General features: G+C 53.1%; 5 protein-coding genes across 5 annotated transcripts; 3 read left to right on the forward strand and 2 right to left on the reverse strand.

Moving 5' to 3' along the window:
- Positions 1-448: 448 nt before the first annotated feature.
- On the forward strand, positions 449-3,231 carry J4E78_003399 (uncharacterized protein; the record flags this gene model as incomplete). Its single annotated transcript, XM_049364039.1, has 3 exons — positions 449-472; positions 530-1,018; positions 1,072-3,231. 3 exons carry the CDS (start codon positions 449-451, stop codon positions 3,229-3,231), a joined length of 2,673 nt encoding a protein of 890 aa, XP_049224704.1.
- Positions 3,232-5,369: 2,138 nt separating this feature from the next.
- J4E78_003400 (uncharacterized protein) lies at positions 5,370-6,335 on the reverse strand (the record flags this gene model as incomplete). Its single annotated transcript, XM_049364040.1, has 2 exons — positions 5,370-5,834; positions 5,889-6,335. The coding sequence occupies 2 exons, from the start codon at positions 6,333-6,335 to the stop codon at positions 5,370-5,372; spliced, it is 912 nt and encodes a 303-aa protein (XP_049224705.1).
- A 573-nt stretch (positions 6,336-6,908) lies between these two features.
- On the forward strand, positions 6,909-8,197 carry J4E78_003401 (uncharacterized protein; the record flags this gene model as incomplete). Its single annotated transcript, XM_049364041.1, has 4 exons — positions 6,909-7,612; positions 7,669-7,764; positions 7,817-8,109; positions 8,163-8,197. The coding sequence occupies 4 exons, from the start codon at positions 6,909-6,911 to the stop codon at positions 8,195-8,197; spliced, it is 1,128 nt and encodes a 375-aa protein (XP_049224706.1).
- Positions 8,198-10,099: 1,902 nt separating this feature from the next.
- J4E78_003402 (uncharacterized protein) lies at positions 10,100-11,755 on the reverse strand (the record flags this gene model as incomplete). Its single annotated transcript, XM_049364042.1, has 4 exons — positions 10,100-10,550; positions 10,599-11,245; positions 11,297-11,619; positions 11,671-11,755. The coding sequence occupies 4 exons, from the start codon at positions 11,753-11,755 to the stop codon at positions 10,100-10,102; spliced, it is 1,506 nt and encodes a 501-aa protein (XP_049224707.1).
- Positions 11,756-15,365: 3,610 nt separating this feature from the next.
- J4E78_003403 (uncharacterized protein) lies at positions 15,366-17,081 on the forward strand (the record flags this gene model as incomplete). The annotated part of the gene is made up of 2 exons (XM_049364043.1): positions 15,366-16,570; positions 16,631-17,081. 2 exons carry the CDS (start codon positions 15,366-15,368, stop codon positions 17,079-17,081), a joined length of 1,656 nt encoding a protein of 551 aa, XP_049224708.1.
- Between the last annotated feature and the right edge of the window lie 1,617 nt (positions 17,082-18,698).

Below are 18,698 nucleotides of genomic sequence, written 5' to 3' on the forward strand. Positions count from 1 at the left end.
GTAAGTATGTAGCTTCTCGCACTTTGTGCTTGGATACCTAGGTGCTAGATATACTCTGTACATGAAAAAGCGAGGCCGTACTTAGCATTTTGAATGCAATTTCTCTTCGATACTTTGATGATACCTATACTTCGTGTGTGAAAAGCAGCCAACGGTTTCTGCAGTTATGATTTCCAAGTGAACGAGAAGTGACTACCTAGGTATGGCGACGTAGATGACGTTGCTCGCCAAGGCGGTGCTAGGACAAGCGGCGGGACCAGGCATGAGCGTGACAGGGCGGGCACATGCAGACAAGCTCATGTTGACGATGCGCGCTTGACTACTCGACCCTCTCATTTGCCTGTATCCTTCTCTCTAGATGCTTGCCTTGCGTGCTTCTTCATTTTCTTAGCGACTTGCGACCCCGCTCTGGGCCGCCCGCCCTCACTCTCACCCACCTACAGTCGTTATGGAGCGTATACGCGTGAGCAAGGTACGAGTCGCTGCGAGCTCTACAGGTTCCTCGAAGCCATGCTGATACTACTCCTAGGTGGAAGGCGTCTACCTCCTCCGTAGAGGCACGCGCTTCGACGGCACGCTGCATCTTATGCCCCACCATCTCGTCTTCAGCTACCTCCCAAGCCCGCCCGCCGACGCTCCTGCAGACGCGAAACCACTGCGACAGAAAGAAGTATGGATAACGTATCCTATGATCAACTATTGTTCCCTCAAACCGTGTCCGCCCATCCTGCGCCAGGAGCCCTCGATCCGCATACGATGTCGCGACTTTACCTTCTTTGCCTTTTTCTTCCCCAACGAGAAGAAGGCGCGTGACGTGTACGATAGCATACGGGCACTCTCGTGCAAGATTGGCAGACTGGACAAGCTACTCGCATTTAGCTACCAGCCAAAACCGCCGGAAGACCAACAGAATGGTTGGGAGATCTACGACGCTCGCCGCGAATGGAAGCGGCTGGGTATCAGCCCCAAGGACACGGAGAAGGGCTGGCGGATCTCTGAAGTCAACGTGGAATATAAGGTACATCAGATGTGACATGTGAAGTCAAACACGGGTCTTGACGAGTGGAACAGTACGCGCCGACATATCCCGCCCTCCTCGTCGTTCCCACCAACGTCTCAGACAGCGTTCTCAGATACGCCGGTGAATACCGCTCGCGACAACGCATACCAGCCCTCGTCTACCGACATCCCATCAACAACTGCTCTATAACTAGAAGCTCACAGCCCACACCGGGTCTGCGCGGGAATCGGAACCCTCAAGACGAGCGGCTCGTCGCAGCCATCTGGGCTACTAACCGTGGGTGGAAACCTGCCAATGCCTCTTCTTCAAACTCTACAGAACTCACTCCCGACACCAGCATTGTGAACTTGAATGATTCCAGTGCTAACAGCTCTTTTGTTGGGACAGTGGACGAGAATACGAACACCGGCAGGACCACCGCGGACGATCTGACGGCGTCTTTGGAGACAGACCCGGACGCACCAAAAGTATACGGAGCTCAGCAGCGTAACCTCATTGTCGATGCCAGACCTACAGTCAATGCCTATGCGATGCAAGCCGTTGGACTTGGCTCGGAGAAGATGGACTATTACCCTGGTGCGGAAAAAGCCTACCTCGGAATCGACAACATTCACGTCATGCGGAAGTCGCTTGATACAGTCATCGAAGCGCTAAAAGAGTCCGATCTAGTGCCTTTCCCTCCCAATCGACAGCTTCTGGCAAAGAGCAACTGGATCAAGCATATTGCCAACATACTGGACGGGACTGCGCTGATAGCCCGAACGGTCGGGATCATGCACTCCCACGTCCTTATCCACTGTTCTGATGGCTGGGATCGTACGAGCCAGCTCAGTGCACTCAGTCAAATCCTGCTAGATCCATACTACCGGACGCTAGAAGGCTTTATTGTCCTTGTCGAAAAAGACTGGTTATCGTTTGGACACATGTTCCGACACCGATCGGGTTTCTTGAGTCACGAGAAATGGTTCACTATAGAGAACGAGAAGATTGAGCGCAAGAGCGACGGCACTGGAGGCAGCAATCCCTTCGAGAATGCTCTCCGTGGTGCGCGGGGATTGTTCAACCGACACAACGAGTCGAACGAGTCTCTCAACCAGCTACCAGAGACGAACGTGCCGGAAAACGGCACAGATGTTGCAGAACCTACTTCAGCTAAGCCGGCCCAGATCGGAGCTGCAGAAGAGCATCGCATCACCAAGGTGAACGAGCTGTCACCAGTCTTCCATCAATTCCTCGACTGCGTATACCAATTGCATTACCAACACCCAACCCGATTCGAATTCAGCGAGCGCTTCTTGAGGCGCTTACTTTACCATCTTTATTCTTGTCAGTACGGAACATTCCTCTTTGACAATGAGAAGGAACGCATAGATACCAGGGCTAAGGAGCGAACAAGGAGTGTGTGGGACTACTTCCTGTGCCGGAAGCAAGAGTTCATGAATCCAAAGTACGAACCTGAGATCGATGATGCTGTCCGCGGCAAGGAGCGCATGATCTTCCCTCGGAAAGGAGAGGCAAGATGGTGGGCTGAGTGTTTCGGTCGAACTGATGAGGAAATGAATAGCTTTGGTTCTCAATTGCCGCCGAACCTCACACCACAGACCAGCAATGCCAGTACTGGCAGGAGTGGTACAAGTACGCCAATAATCCAGGAACCTATTGTGACCGGTACAGAGACCGCGGAGGGAGCGACTGGAGCAGGTACGACCGTTCATCCTCCACCCACACACGCCGTCGGGGACCGTTCTCCGATGGCATCGAACACACCAAAACCCCTCGATGCCGCAGCAGCTCTGGGACAAGACCTAAGGCAAGGAGTTATGGCGAGCTTCGAGAAGTTGGGGTTCACTGGCAACGGGAACAGAGCAGCGAGCCCAGCTGCAGCAAGCAGTAGACCAAGCGAAGACGTCGCACGTGACATTGTGAAGCCAAGCTCAGACCTGAGTGCCGATATGGACACGGATCGACCAGCGCAAGATCTCACTCAGGACACGGTCGATGAGAAGCCGGAAGAGCCTATACAAGACAACGAGAACACGAGCTCCGGAGTGAAAACCGAACAGCCCACTGAGCCCGTGTCGCACCAGGGTGTCGATTTGGGGCTGGGAGCGGATATTGTGGAAAAGAAAGCAGAGAACAGGAGTAGAAGTCGGCAAAAGCCTAGTCAGACGGTGGCGGCGAAGAAAGAGGTTGAGATGGAGATGCAATAACGAGCTAGAGTGTTGGATGATCAGTAAGCTGATTGTCCTTATGAAGTATGGAATCATGGTAGAGGTTTGACGAGACACGGTAATGCAGAGTCACGATGAATGCAACGAAAGATACCCCTCATTAGTACTTTTATATGCAGCTCATCTGTCGGCTGACATGTTTCACGCAACCTCCTGGTTTATGTCAGATCATCGCCTCGTGCGGTGCTACACCCTGTCGCTGCCTCGCGAAAACTCCGAACGACTTGATATGAAATTGCCACTACATGTTTCTGCAGACCCTGTGTAAGTCTGTCTTCCTACTACATGCAAGGAGAATGTAATTACCCATCGCGCGTCAGACGCCTACAAAAGACTGGACGAACTGTTCGATGAAACGAATGGCCGTACGAAAAAAATGTCCAGCAATCCCACGTTCCTGGAGCACTTGGATGGTTGAGCACGAGGACTCTAAAGAACAGAGGTGAACATTTCTCTAGTATAGAGCTTTGTTTCAGATTATACTGTATCTGTGTGAACACAAAGGACTCTGTCTTTGAGACTTGGTTTGGCGGCACCTAGTATTCGCGCTCGGCCGCAGGCCCTTGTTTATTACTGGTACGGTACTACGTGTCCCGTAGTGCCACGCATGTGAGCTGTAGCCTAGATGTTTGGTTGTTAGGGCGATAGTGTCGATCACCTGCAAGTGAGGCGACCTTTAAGTACCTGATCATTGTACTGGTTTCAGTAAAAAATATTTGTACTGTAGGATTTGCCAGCTGGTCTGTAACAGCACAGCGTCACGGAGGGCACAGTAGGCTATTGGAAACGACCTTGAGTTGGATTTATTGGAGGTCAGCGGCGCTTTGCAGCTGAGTAAGTCGGTGCATAAAGACGATGGCCTTCCCGCAAGGTTGAACTCGTGGTGTGAGCACTGCGAAGAACAGGAAACATCCAGCAGCCTCGAAGAGATTTCTTCAATCGCTTAACGATGACGCACCAAGATACCACTGAGAAGGACCTGAACTGGCTGCATCACGTTGCTGGCACATGTGGACCCTTATGTGCATATTGTTCCAACCTCTTACCCCATGAACCGTACATGGCTTTGTCTTGTAAGTCCGCTATCATCTCCACAGAAGAAACGATCGTTAATTATCCAGTTCCTTCGAGCGCTTCTCATGTAGCGAATCACGATCACTTCAGGCAGCTACAGCCAGTTGCTACTATATCCGAGGGGGTCAAGAGCATGCTTGCGGATGGAATCGACTTTGATGATCGGGCATTTCTAGCCCTACACGCTCAGGGCGATCAAACTGTATCCGCAAGTGCGTACGGGGTACTTCCAATCCCGATTCGCGGGTATCAGGGTAGGAATGAGATCCACCAGTCGATGGAGTCACAGTCTCAACACGTGGAATTGACGGACATGTACAGGTATGAGGCGAGGGATCACATTCATTAATCTTCTGGCTGACCACGAATCAATAGCATCAACCCACCATCACATTCCTCCGGTGTCAGACTCAACACAGTCTCTGGATCGGAAGTTATAGGACCATTTGGCCTCGAGTGTCAAAGCTTTGGTGACGCGCTGTCGACTCCTAATACAGATCTTCCTGAGAATGCACTCTCAACAACACTCTTTCAGCTCCCACAGGGGTGGCCTCTCACGACATCCCGACCGGATCCACCAATTATCGATACGAACAGCATCATCAGATACGTGCCTACCATGGGAAGTTTCGTATTCATCTGCAGGGAGCCAAATTGTCATGGGCGTAGCTTCGGCCGTTGGCAAGAGTTTGCGCGCCACTATAACGGGGCTCATGCACCAGCAGATGCGGGCAACATGTTCTGGTGCGCAGTACCCGGTTGCGACCGTGGTGTACGACCGTTTCCGAGGAAAGACAAATTGAATGACCATATCCGGAAGGTACACACGTCAGTGGTTGAGACCACATCGTCGGACTAGATATGTGGCTGATGTGACGGCGTATATGTGGATCGCGGTCGAGAGGGGCTATCTGTTGTACCGGAGACAATTAATGAGTGGATCTGTAAGGGAAATACAACAAGTCGCACAGGCATAGTGTTGTTAGTGTTTATGCCATTCGACCACGCGACTTGAAATCCCTGAATGTCAGAGCTATGCGAACTCACGTCGCCCAAGGATGACCTCCCTTCCCAAACTTCGCATCACAAAAAGCCAACTTCGTCAACCTCTTTTCCAAAATCTCTTCTTTGTGCATCTCCATTTCTTCGTAATCCCAGTTCACACTCACCATGCTGCCTCGTAACCACTCTGCTCTTTCTGTAGAGAGGAAAAGTGTCAAGCCTCCTGTAAGCATGGGATCGTCAAGGGCAAAGTCCAGATACTGCTTCGGCGGCATATCTGTTGCAACGAGGCCGGGGAAGAGGCTGAATGTGCGGATGCTAGGCTGTTCATGATGAAGGAACTCCATGAATTTGGTTTGCGCGAGTTTACTGGGGATGTAGGAGGAGAAGTCGGCATACATGTCGCCCAACGTTCCGGTGGAGACCGAGATCACAGTGCCCTTGCCGTCCGGCGCTTGGGCGAGGAAGTGATGCACGTTCAGATGTACGGCCTTGACGTTCACTTCCTAGGCAGGTGTCAGTAATCATGGAGGGGCTTCTAGGAAAGAGAGGGGTCTCACAAAATCCTGCCACCATTTTCCTGGCTCAAACTTGCCGATCATAGCTTGCGTCAAGGATCCGGCGTTATTGACGAGGACATCGATTCGGCCGACGGCTTCTGCTGCCCTCTTCCACAACATCGCAACATCTTCTTCCTTCGTGATATCGATGGACCCAGATGAATGTACGATCGTCTCATCCTGGCCTAGGGCATCCAGCTTCTCAACCACCTCTCGTAGTTTCTTTTCGTTCCTTCCGGTTATGACGATGGCCTTGGCACCAGCAGTTACCCATGCTTCAGCAATCGCTCGACCAATGCCACCTGTGACCCCAGTGATTAGGACTGTCTTGCCTACAGCTGAGAGAGCTGGGTTTTTAGGATCCAGGGACGGGTTGGTTTGACGATGGACTTTGCTCGTGAGTTGGACGGGCCAAGTTATCGCATCGTAGTCTGGTTGGTCAGCCATTGTTCTGGGAACCGATAGAGCGAATATGTTCCAATCACGAGTTGTTCCTTAGGGAGTATAGCACTCGTTGTGCAGTAAATGTTGGTATACATAAATGCACGCGACCGCGGAACATCTGTGCGCGTTTCGTGCCGTACCCGCAATACGCGGCACGCTGCAAGTACCTTCCGGAAAGGGATGCCGATGCCGATGCACGATTGCGGCGCGGATCACATTCGCTAGTAGGGACCGCACCGCAACAGTATGCCGAACCATGAACGAGCCTCCTATTTCTGGCTATGGTGAAATCATTAGAGGTAGCCAGAACTGCGCCGCAAAGGATGAGGGTGGGGCGGTTTTGTACGGAAGGGATCGCCCCATACCCTTGGTCTTCCGCAGCCTCAATCTGCGCGTGACGATAGAACTGAGCCGTAGGATCGAACGTAGCGAAATTGTGATGTATGAGATCCTGGATAGGCGTGGAATATGCAAGCCTTCTCTTGCTATGATAATTGCCGAGCGCCCTTCGAGCGCAACCCACGATACTTTTAGGTCCTCTTCCGCCACTGGAACACCAGCCGACCAAGGAGCACAATGACTTCAACAGATCTCACACAGACCGCGATCCTTCCTCCACCGCCAGGCCTGACGACGAACTTCGTGAACCCTCCAACGCTCATGCCGGCCGTGATTGTCGGCACCACGATCATCCATCTCTTCACCCTACCGTTTATTCTGGCTCGCGCCTATGTCAATGCATACGTAACGAAAGCATGCTACATCGAGGACTATCTCTCCTATATCGCATACGTTGGCTGCATCGCCTACACCGCAGCCATCGTGCATGCCGAGACTGTCGGTATGGCTCGGCACATGTGGGACATCTCCATGGCGACATTCGCGGAGATATCCTACATCTGCAATATCGTATTCGTTTGCTACACGGCCACGAGTGGACTAGCGAAGACTGTTGTTTTCTTGCAGCTCAAGAAGATCTTTACCACGAAGTTTCGTGGTGTCGTTTTCTGGGTGATCGTTGGCTCGCTGGTTGCTAATGCTCTGTTCTACACCGCAATGTTCTTCCTCTACGTCTTTACATGCTGGCCGAGGGAGAAAATATGGAGCCCGAGTATTGAAGGCAAGTGTATCGATTCGAACAAGCTGAATATGGCCATGGGGACTTTGAATGTCATCAGTGACGTAGAAGCATTCGTGGTACCGGTTTGGGCGATATGGCAGCTTAGCATGAAGCTGCAACGGAAGATCGCGGTCCTGGCAATCTTCGGCGTGGGCGCAATGTAAGTTTTACAGCTGCTACCCAAGCCAAATCAATTACCTTGCTAATGGATGACAGCGCTGTCGCAATCGGTTGTGTAGGACTGTACTATCGAGTCATCCTGCTGCAGCAGTCCGACTTCTCCTGGCTACTGACCAAAGCGGGTTTGATCTGGTCAGTCGATTCCCACACTCCTTTGAAGAGACACGAGATTCACATAACTCAGTATGGCTGAACTAGCCATCGTCACCATCGTCGGGTGCTGTCCGTACATTCCCCGCATGAAGAACCACATCCGCCCATCGTCTACGCCCCAAAGCTATGAGCAGAGCAAGCGACCGCCCGTGCCTTCGAAGCAACGTTCGAAGTTTTATCATCTGGAGAAGTATCTGGATACCAACGCCAGTGTGTCGAAGCTCGGGTCAAGTGTCTCGGAAGAGCACCTAGAGCTACACCAATATCGCGACACAAAATCTGAGTACCGGGCGAAGGGCTTTGGCGACGACGATCGCGTTATCGGTGAGTCTCACGTGTGTTGTGAAAGCAAATGATTGCTAACAGTTGAATTGTAGTGCGTACTACGCATGTCAAGCAGTCGATTTCGTGATACGTGTGCCGGAACCGGGCAACGAGGCTGACCTCGTTGGCGTCGCTATCATATGTTGTCATGAAAGCGATTAATAAACATACCAGATGTGCGCAACCTGCCCACTGTGATCTGGTGCGCGCAATTTGCTCGCCACACCTGTGGGCATGTGAGTCGAGATCAGAGCCTATAGCCTGATGTAAACCATAGAGAACACTGTATAGCGCCTTGATCTCACAGGACTCGACGAACTCTACGACATCCATCTATCAAAGGATGTGGATGGTTACATGGCTCGTAGGGTTTCCGTACAAGAACTGAAGGGACTGCTACTGCGCTGTGTGAGAAGACAAGGGCTGGCAGGTTTACCGCCGATTCGACGAAGAAAAGCGCCTCGTAATCGGAGGTTTATGCGATCAACTCTGTGGCCTATCGGAGGAAGGCACTCGCTTGCCGAGACGTGCGTCCAGGGAAAAATAATGTTGTATATGCGAGGAAACAAGATGAATGATTACTTAGGCTGATTGGACGTGGTCACCGCATATCCTCGATCGGTGAGCGATAGAACAGTCGAAGGACCGTCCGGTGTGACCCAAAACAGGGTACCTTGCGTGTGGCGTCACACCGCGCCGTGCGCATATGTAAATAACCGCGACGCCGCGACGACAGATCGTTTTTTTCATACTTTGATTCTCGATCTTACACAAATTTACTAGCCGTTCGGGCCTTGGTGGTCGCCAAAACCATTGCCCCGCTGCATGGAATAGTACTAGTTTTCGGCACGGCTTCCAGGCGGTTGCTGCCGGGTACATCGAAGTGACAACTGCATGTCGCTGGCGATTTACTTCAGAGTAGGACACGCCGAAAGTAGACGCAACGCCTACACTTGGACCTGAGATGTCGGGCAGGTAGGGCTCTTGCTTTGGACTGTGTCAAGAGGTACTTATAAGACAGTAAATTTGCGGTAAGGCTGGCTTTTCTGACACTTGATCATCACATCAATGAATATCGCCTGCCTGATATCCTCACTTCGCTTCTTAGACTTCCACCAAGAGATCAACGAGCCGATCTCTAGTAGTACATGACATTGGGCGACTACCAAAGACCCGCCATGGACAGCAGTAGTTCAGACCATGCAGCGAACAACAATTGGGCTGACGTTTCGATGTCTCCAGGTGGGGAAATCTGGCAGTCTTGGGCCGATGGTATGTTGGAAAGATCAGGGGTTCTTTGGCAAGCTCATGAGGTCTCTAATGGGTGCGCTAGATGCGATCTATCTTTTTGGAGACGAAGTCGTGATTGATCAATCGCAGGCCATGACCCAAAGGTAACAAGACCATTTGCGCTCTTGGAGTACCTGATTGACATTTTGTAGATCCTGCGACGATGATTCGGCAGCCGATGACCCATTCTCGCATCGTACCGGAGTCCAATCTCACGTTGGGCCTGTACCGGTTTCCACATTGTCGCCCGGCGATGTTCGTCGCGAACCGCATGATTCCGTCTCGCCGCATAGCCTCGCTCAGGCGCATGCTGATGCTCGGAAGAACGTGGCTTTCGGCGCGACGCCGCCACTGCTGCCACGTACGGCTCCTCTCCCAGAATCTGACACCAAGATAGGAACGGTGCATATCGACAAGGAAGGCAAATCTGTGTACAAGTGCCAGTGGACGGAATGTGTTGGGAAGATCTTCGGTCGCCCACATGAGCTGAAGAGACACTATCAAACAGTACACGTCGTTGGTGATATTTGGTGTCCATACTCTGACTGCAATCGCAGCGAGGGCGCTGGAGGTATGCCATTTCCAGCGGCAAGAGAAGACAAGCTGAGAGATCATGTTAGACGTGTCCACAAGAACAAACTTGAGGTTTAGTCATCGTGTAGATGCAGTCAATGGAGTATTAGGTATCTCAGATTCGCAGTTACTGTGTTTGTCCAAGACCCCAAGAGGGATCCAATATATCAGCGTTGAACCAGTCCAGAGAAGGTTGCGACTGAAACAGCTGCCACATCATGTCGTCGTTCCATGAAGATGGCATGATACCAGCAGTGTTGTCACTCCCGCTATTGTTCAAGATGCCAGGACCGTTCCCGAAAGCTGCCGACATGGGATAGGTGGTCAACGGTCCAGTCGAGTCTCCAGTTGGGTGCTGTGTCTGTCCATGGGTACCAGAGCCCTGCACCAGGGGCCTACAGAGGCCCAGCAGCGTGGCACACAGCCGATGTAGTCGATGTACATACTTGTTCTCTGTAACGAGTGCAGAAAGACCATCGGTGACATCTTGGAGGAGCTGGAAATCTTGGGCGCTGGATGTACCGACGACGTTGCAAAAGACGACGAAGAAGGGACAGAGTGGGTAAGAAAGCATGCTCCTGGTCGTTGTCAGTAACAGTGTTTTCGCCAATTTTTCTTGCACCTACCAAGCGAGATAAGGATCATAGCCTTCAATGAAATGGTCTAAAGATCTTCCGAGCTCCTCTATGTACTTTGCGCACTCGAGTGCTTTCCGGGCGCTTTGGAGGCACTCTTCTCGTTCCAAGGGATTTGTCGTAACGGTGGGACTCAGGCGGTGGACCGACGTCAGGGTAGAAAAGTATCTGAACTCCATGCTTTTCCAGTGTATGAGAGCATCCGTTCTGCTATCCAAGAGATGCAGTTGCCGTTCCTTCTCCATGAGCTCGTAGATGTCCTTCATCTTTTTCCGTAGTTGCGCAACCTCATCGTTGAGTATAGTAGGCGATGGCTTCGTGTCCAATGTCAGATCCAGGATCTTGTCGAGTACGGGAAGCATCTCTAGAATGCTCATAGGGCTGGCTGGATCGGCTCGTAACAAGTACGAGGCTTTGACCGGAAGTTGAGGAAGAGATCTTGGTCGCAGCAGCAAAAGGCTCATGATACTGTCAAGAAATGCGCATTGGCCGACAAGTGCATAGATTTCGCTTTCGGAATCACTTTCAGGCATTGGCTTATCAATGTGGTGATATCCCAGAGCTACAATAGTGCGAGATGCATGTGCCGTGAGTTCCCAACAACTCACTGGGTTACCCATAATTTGCATCATGATGGCCTGCATCTATTAGTAAATCATCTCGAAGTAGCACAGCTACCATAGACGTACCCCAGTGATCAAGGCCTGAGCAAGTAGTAGGGATGGCGCGGTTAGGAAACTAATGCGGTCCAGAGCAGTAAGCGCTGCTGTCAGATGATTGAACTCCATTTGCTGGATGTGCGTTTGGACGGCTGCGCTTTTGGGGCCTTGTAGCTGATTTGCGTATAGTACAACAGCGCCTTGAAAGTGCACAATGACCTTGTACAGATTAAGGGTCTTCTCGTCCGCGTTTCCTTCCATTAAAGCGAGCGCGATCTTCTCAAACGCCTTTGGTGGTACATGATCGACAGTGTGGTAGCGAACGGCAGCGTTGCCTCGGTCTTTGGATTCAGCTAGCAGTCTCATCAGTTCTGTGTCAAGATTCTCCAAGCATATCGACTTACTGCCAAGGATAATGTTAAAGATCTCGCGCTTGGATATTTCAGTAGAGACATGCATCGACTCGTCAAAGGTACTTCGATCAGTCATGGTCGGCGTTGGGGTATTTGATAGCTGGTCAACGAACGACATGGCGGTCTCGAGGACCGAACGCTGATGACCGGACAGCAGTCCATTGGTAGAGAGCTCTTTGCTAATATGTACACGAGCTTCATGTGCTGTCTGGGGACTGTTATCAACATCCGAAGCTGCCACCGGGGCCGGCACGTCTAGCGAGCTTGTTGTTCTCTGCCTCTTTGTCGGTCGGTCTGACGATGCTTCAATGGTCGGTACAGCGAAACTGTTTGTACACTCCTGCTCCTGCGCCAGGCTTGGGCTTCGGTGAACACTCTGGACCGAGTGTTCAAGACTCGACAGCCGCTCCACGAGAGCTTTTATTTTTTCGTCCCTGCATCATCATCAGAGCTGGAACGAAAGGTGCTAATCGAGAAAAAGAACTCCTGTTCTGCATCTGTCACAAGCACGAGAGATGGGCAGTTGCTTACGTCCGAACTTTAGGCTTAGGAACACGCTTGTGTCTGTTGCGCAAGCACTCCGTCTTGGCTGCCACACAGTTTGCACATGGCTCTTTGCGATCACATTTCACCTGCGAGCTGTCAACGCTTCAGTCGCAATGCGGGTAGTGGCCCGATTGGGTCGGCGACTCACCTTTCGGGAATGGCATAAGTCGCACGCGGGGACGCCTCCATGAGCAATCCAATTCTCTTCCGGCATTTTGTAATCCTGAGAGTAGTGGAGAACGCGACAAAGTAAGTAGTCCCCGACTCTAGGCTCGCTGCTGGAGGAGGACCGGCTTGATGCTCGGATATCTTGGCAGATTCAGACGGGGGAATGATCCGTCCGAAGCTCCGACGTCATCTGCCCGACGTGCCCGGGACTGCCTTGTCCATGGCAAACTCCGAGGGCAGTGAGACATCGTCAGCAAGCCCAAACCTTGCTGCACGGTTGTTGAGACGAAGGCCCAAATATGATTCTGCACTCCTATCCGTACGTTGTCCAACCGCGATGGCAGTCATGGAAATGAAAAGGACCGCTCCCCGCTGACTGCAGCTGCCGTTCTGGCCACGTGATCGCGTTAGGAATATACGAGTGAGCACTCATATCTCCTGGGCCGCGCGTGCTCGAGCGTTGCATGTCGCGTCGTCGCGAAAGCAGAGATCGAGGCACAGGCCCGATGAGAGCCGGTTTTATGATGCGACAACCGTTCCCATCTTATTTTCAGCACGTGGGAATCCTCCAAAGGTGCGATGACTTGCAGCGATTGCACGCGTGGCAGGATTACAGAAAAGCAAATAAAATATGCGCAGAATTTCACAGCCGTTTCAGGAAGGACGCGATACACATTGCTGGCTGCCCCACGGCTACTCCCGCGAGGCTAGCCTTTCTGGTTGGAAGTGAAGGGTATTTGGTTGGATGGGAAGTTGAGGGCGTAAGTAAGACGCGATTGAGCGATGCAATGTCATCAAGCGAACACGCCGTCACGGTGCCGAAGAAGGAAAGTGGTATGGCATGTCGCTAAGAGGACGTGGGATACCGACGTTTCGCGACGTGAAAAGATATATTTCCGTGGTCGTACAGATGTCATACTTACCAAGTATCCGGTAGCAGGAGTTCTCGAAGGAGCAAACGTGCAGTCAAAGTCTGCAGTGTTTGGAAGGAACTGGTATCCATTACCCCATCGGTTCCACCGCGATGGAAGCGAAGTCATGGAATTTGATGAACATGCCGCGCTGTGTGGGACGAATCAGTCATCGTGGCAAGCATCGTCCACGTTTCGCCGAGGCCCTGCGTGTGTAACGTCTTTACGTGACGTGGGATTCGGTGGTTGAGCTGGTGCGCGGTCCTGCAGCGCGCTACTTGGAGGAGCGTGCGACGGATTAACACACCGTCTCATGTGACAGCGCGTTTGACAGAGCGCGTTCAGAACGACTATCCTGAACTCACCAACTCTTCAGGCGCTGCGCCGCTTGAGACGATTGACTGTGCCGCCTACGTTGGCGCTGGAGAGGGTCTGTCTCACGAACAAGGGGTGGCGTGTGTGGCGTGTTTTGGTCAGCGTCGACCTCAGAATTGGGTTGAGGAGATATCGACACAAGACTGTCAGACCCCTGACTCGACCAAACGGGCTCCTTCATTACTACGCCGCTGCCTACATGCATCAATGGACATTCAGAGGATGCGGATGAGGCTGGTGCTCGAGTACCAATGGAGCAGGCGCGCCTTGCCACATCGAAGACGCCGTGCAGAAGGAGCGACCGGCATTGGGTCGGGTGCGAATGTTGATGCATGCCGTGAAGCCTGAGTGCCGGGTAGGTGACGGGCATGCATGTGAAATGGCGATCGTTCGCTGCAGCAACAGAAGGCCGTCGGCGGTGTAGAAGCAGCAGAGAAGACGGCGGACGTACAGGCTTCTTGGGCTGTGTGGCATTGAGTGATTTTGCCACAATCGGGCCACTATCTCTGTCCTCAGCGCGCTGGCAAAAAGAAGGCGGTTCCAAAGTTGTTCTGCGTTGATGCGACGGGAAGCCAATCAGATAAGCGAACCCCAGGCTGCGTGGGGTGTATCAGGAAGTCGCGATAAGGGACAGACCACCATGGATCCTTCCCTCGCTCACGGGCGCCTGCGAAGCGTCTGGTACGGGTGACGACCATGTCCATCCAAACCTTTGACGACGCTGCACGTGGACCAGCGTCTACCAGAGCCAGCATCCTCACTGCGGAATCGGGGCGCTGCTCCGCGTCTGCGATGACGAAGAAGTGTTACAAATGGCCTCAGGCCGTCAGGCTCGGCTCGTGTGGGGTTTGGCTCACCGTCCAGAGGCAGGGCATGGCACGTCTTGCGGGCGGTGGAGACAGGCGCATATCAGATGAATGCCGTGGCCGCGATAAAGCGTCGCACAGGGGCGCGGCGTCGAGAAGCCACCCGGTGTGCTGCAGGGCATTGCGGCTGCAGCAGCGCAGGCACGCAATGAGAGGGCACATGGGGCCTGCGGCGACTCCAGGCGGTCTCGGGGCTCCCACGCCCGCCGTGTCATTGGCGCGTTTTCTGGCAGAGGGCGTGAGTCTTATCTCTTACTCCTGGCTCGGCGGCCACCACACACCCCAAACTCCAGCTTCCAACCGCACCCACAACCAGCCCAGCACTGTCCCCGCCCAGCACAGGGCTGGCCATCCCCGGCGCGGGAGCTAGTTCCAATGCCAAAAACAAAGAGTACCTGCACATCCCAGCGCCCCAAAACCTGACCCGCACCCACTGCGCTCCTACGCTCTCTACCGCTGCTCCAACCCTCACCCTCACCCACGGGTGCACAGGTCTGCCGTCCTTTTGATTGTGCCACCTTCCACTCGGATGCTCCCGCGTGCACCGCCTGTCCGGCTCTGAATGTGCGTAGTCCATGATTGCTTATCTTGTGCGCCAGCCCCATACATGTCCGAGCGACATGCCTGTGCCTGTATATTACGAGCCTCGCCCCAGCTAACCGTTGTGCCTCAGGCTCTTGGCTTCGTCTCCCCTGCGTGCGATACCGTAGACACAGTCGCTCCTTCCCTACACCCAGAGACCCTCTCTGCCGGCCTTCCATGAGCCGCCCATTACCCATACAGCAACCACGCTACGACCACCACCTCAGGTCGACTCCTGATGTTCCATAGCAACATCCAGGCCCCCGTCCATCCGACTGGAAACCCCGCGCCTGGCGACGAACCTCAGCTCCCCCGCGGAGAATGCGGCTTCATCCTCCCACCGTCTGAGGGGCGGGGCGCCCGCCAGCGCTGCCCCTGCCGTAGCTTCTATCCCGACTCCATCATACGCTCCCGCTGTGGGTGCGGACACCAGGCGTGGAACCATGAGGCCCAGCCCATCTCGACTGTGTCAACCGAGGCATACATACAGGCAGTAGAGCAGATGAAGCGGCTGAAGCAGGAGGTCAAGCGTTTCGAGACGCTGGAGCAAGACTTGAAGCAGGAGCTGTTCAGGGAGCGGCTTGCTCGAGAAGAGCTGGTGCGGACCAACCATGCAGTACAGGCACGCATGTACGAGAACATGCAACTTCTCAAGTTGTCTATTGACGACCGAGTCGAGGCCGTGGTGGATAGGACAACAGAGCTCAGTGATCAGATCAAGGTGCAGGGCGAGAGGCTCACTATGGTAGACGAGTTCAGCATGGATTTGGAGAACAGAGTCGACCGGGTGGAGCAATTCAGTGGCATGTCGCGAGACGTCACGCCTGCTGCCTCGACGCCAAAAACGCGTCTGTCAACACCAAAGGCCTCGCCTGCGCCGCCAATGCCACTGTTGATGCAGTCAAATCACACCCTTGGTCAACTTCCGATTCGAACTGATAAGAAATACCCCCTTTCGTGGAGCGTCCGTGTTGTCTTCGTCCCACGCAAATCGCAGAGGTTCGCGTACGATCCGGACAGCAATGGCTACCGACGATGTGCTTCGCGCAAGCTGCTACAAACCCTCGAATTCCCCAGTCCGGATAGCTCCTGTTTCGCGAATGGCATCGAGACTGCCTTCAAGGGCGTGTTCCGTGGCAGACCGTGGATGCCAATGACCGGTCATCGCCCAGCCGACGAACCCTATGGCCGCATGGCGCTGACGCTCTTACCACCTGATCTCGTTCACCGTGGTGTATGGGATTATCCTTTCCTGGAAGACCACTGCATCGCGCACGACAAAATGCAAGGAGATCTCCTGTACATCACCCTGCAGTATGAAGATGTCACCTGGAACGAAATCCGATTCTTGCCTCCCGTGACTGGCATCGACGAGACCTGTTGGGAACACGACGAGGAGCTTGACGGCACTGCCAAATACAAGAGCCTGGATTCTGAGATTATGTACGACTACCAGGATCCTCCTCCTACTTATTCATCTCGAACTCACTCGATGGCGACTAGGGCGCCTTCGGGGCTGGACGTCCTCGCCAACTCCGCTGCCATGCTGAGTCCGATCGAGCGCGCTCAGACAGCATCATCGGTTCGTTCTTCTAGGCTGAGCCCTCTGAGCCCTCTGCAGCGTGCGCCAACCCAGTCGTCAAGCCATTCCAGTCATCCGCGTTTTTCCTCCGAGCGCAGTAGCCTTCGCAGCTTCGACACGGAGACCACAGATGATGAGCATCGCGACAAGAAGCCCAAGCTGCGATCGAAGCAGAGCATGCCTAACGTCAATGGCAACGGTCATGCGCAGCAGCCAATGTACGTCTCGGGTCGCTCCAAGCGTAAGATGCCGGTCAGAGAGAAGGGACCTAAGGAGCCTCTGCATTTCAATGTCGCTGGTGTCGCCAAGGGCGGGCTTAACTTCCTGCACCCTCGCTCCTCGAAGGGAAAGGAAGTAGCCCATAACCCGTAAGACAACAATGTCTGGTCTCTTTTTTCCTTATGTACAAAGTTTTTTTATCTGCACTCGGTAGAGGCGTTCACGAGTAAAAGCCTCACTTTGTTTACAGGATACCCACTGGCGTTGTATATTATGGTTGGATGTACCATTCCGATTGCGTTTCTTCCCTGTTCTCCTCAGATCTGTCGTTGCGTGTTATGCAGTCATCATGCACGAGACGTATTCCGGAGCTTCAGCAGACAGATTTCCTTTCTCGACTATAGACGACTCGGAAGACAATATGTTCGCTTGAACCAAGAGCCTGCAATGTACTCATAGCTCGCGCGATGAAGATGACGATATTCTGGTACACTCACCGTGCGAACCCTTGGAAAGTCTCGACCCAACCAGTGATCTAACGACAGACGTTCTTGCGCTATCAGGATGATCTACGAACAAGATACGGCCCGTGTCAAGCTGCCGCATCCAGGAAGCTGTCGTGCGCTCATGTTGGAAGAGGCTTGGTTGTGGGTCCTCCGATAACGTATCGTGCCACCCTGCGCTGATAACCGCCCGCATAACCCCATTCCGCATTCAATAGCCAAGGCGGCGCAGCGGAATTGATATGAAGCAATAGGCCTTGGTCAGTGATTTGCCCAGCCATGATACCTTGGTACTGTGCATGATCGAATTGAAGGAGGTTGATGCTAACGGCGAAGGACCCCTTCTGAATCCGATGTCATGTTTCCCATATCAAGACACCTTAGAGTGATCGGCATAGGCAGCAGCCTTGCAACATCAGAGCCAGATGTCACCTGTAATCTGCCGGGTTGCGGACTGTGCCGCTGAGAAGTTCGGGGTGACTAACCCCGCCATCTTGTACAGTGTGATGATTGAACATCTACAGGCCAGCCTGACAGAACCCGGATCCCTGCGACTCAACTTCTCCAGACTGATAACATGTCGCTCAAACCGAAGGACACTCGTCGGTCGGATTCGTACGTGCAACAGACAGGGACAACCATCGCATCCACTTGGACCCCCTCTGTGGACTCCACAACTGCTGTGCTTCCTGCAAGCGCCCCAGGAAACATATTGCTCAAATGTGCCGTGTGTAAAGATCTACTTGTGACAAACGATGGTCTGGATATGAGCTTTCGCGCAATGTGTGCCGCTTCACGTTCGGGCTGCCAATCGTGTTCACTAGTGGCTCATGTTCTGCGGGCATACGGGGTGGACCTCACAACAGATGGCAATGTCTATCTCCTTGTTGAAGGAGATAGCACGCTCAAGCTTCGATTCGACGGCGCGATCTTTGAGGGTACATTAGAGGAGGTTGACCTCTTCGTTCTCGAAGGTTGGTCGCCATGCCCTCATAAATGGTTTAGTCTATACTAAATACAACAGACAGTACTTGCCCATGGCTGTCAATAAGAGCGAGACCAATAGAGCAAGCGAGCTACAGTGCAACGCTGTCTGCAGATCAGATCACACGATGGATGGAAGATTGTAGTGCTAATCACGGCAGCATGATCTGTGGCCGTGCATCAGCTCCGAAACAGCTCCCGACGCGGTTACTGCAGATAATTGGACACCAGAAGCTTCGCCTGTATACACCATCTTCGAAAGAGAGAGGGTGTTATGCCTGTC

This window comes from Alternaria triticimaculans, assembly GCF_023758025.1.
Source record: "Alternaria triticimaculans strain BMP 0046 chromosome Unknown scaffold_3, whole genome shotgun sequence".
Lineage (NCBI taxonomy): Eukaryota > Fungi > Ascomycota > Dothideomycetes > Pleosporales > Pleosporaceae > Alternaria > Alternaria triticimaculans.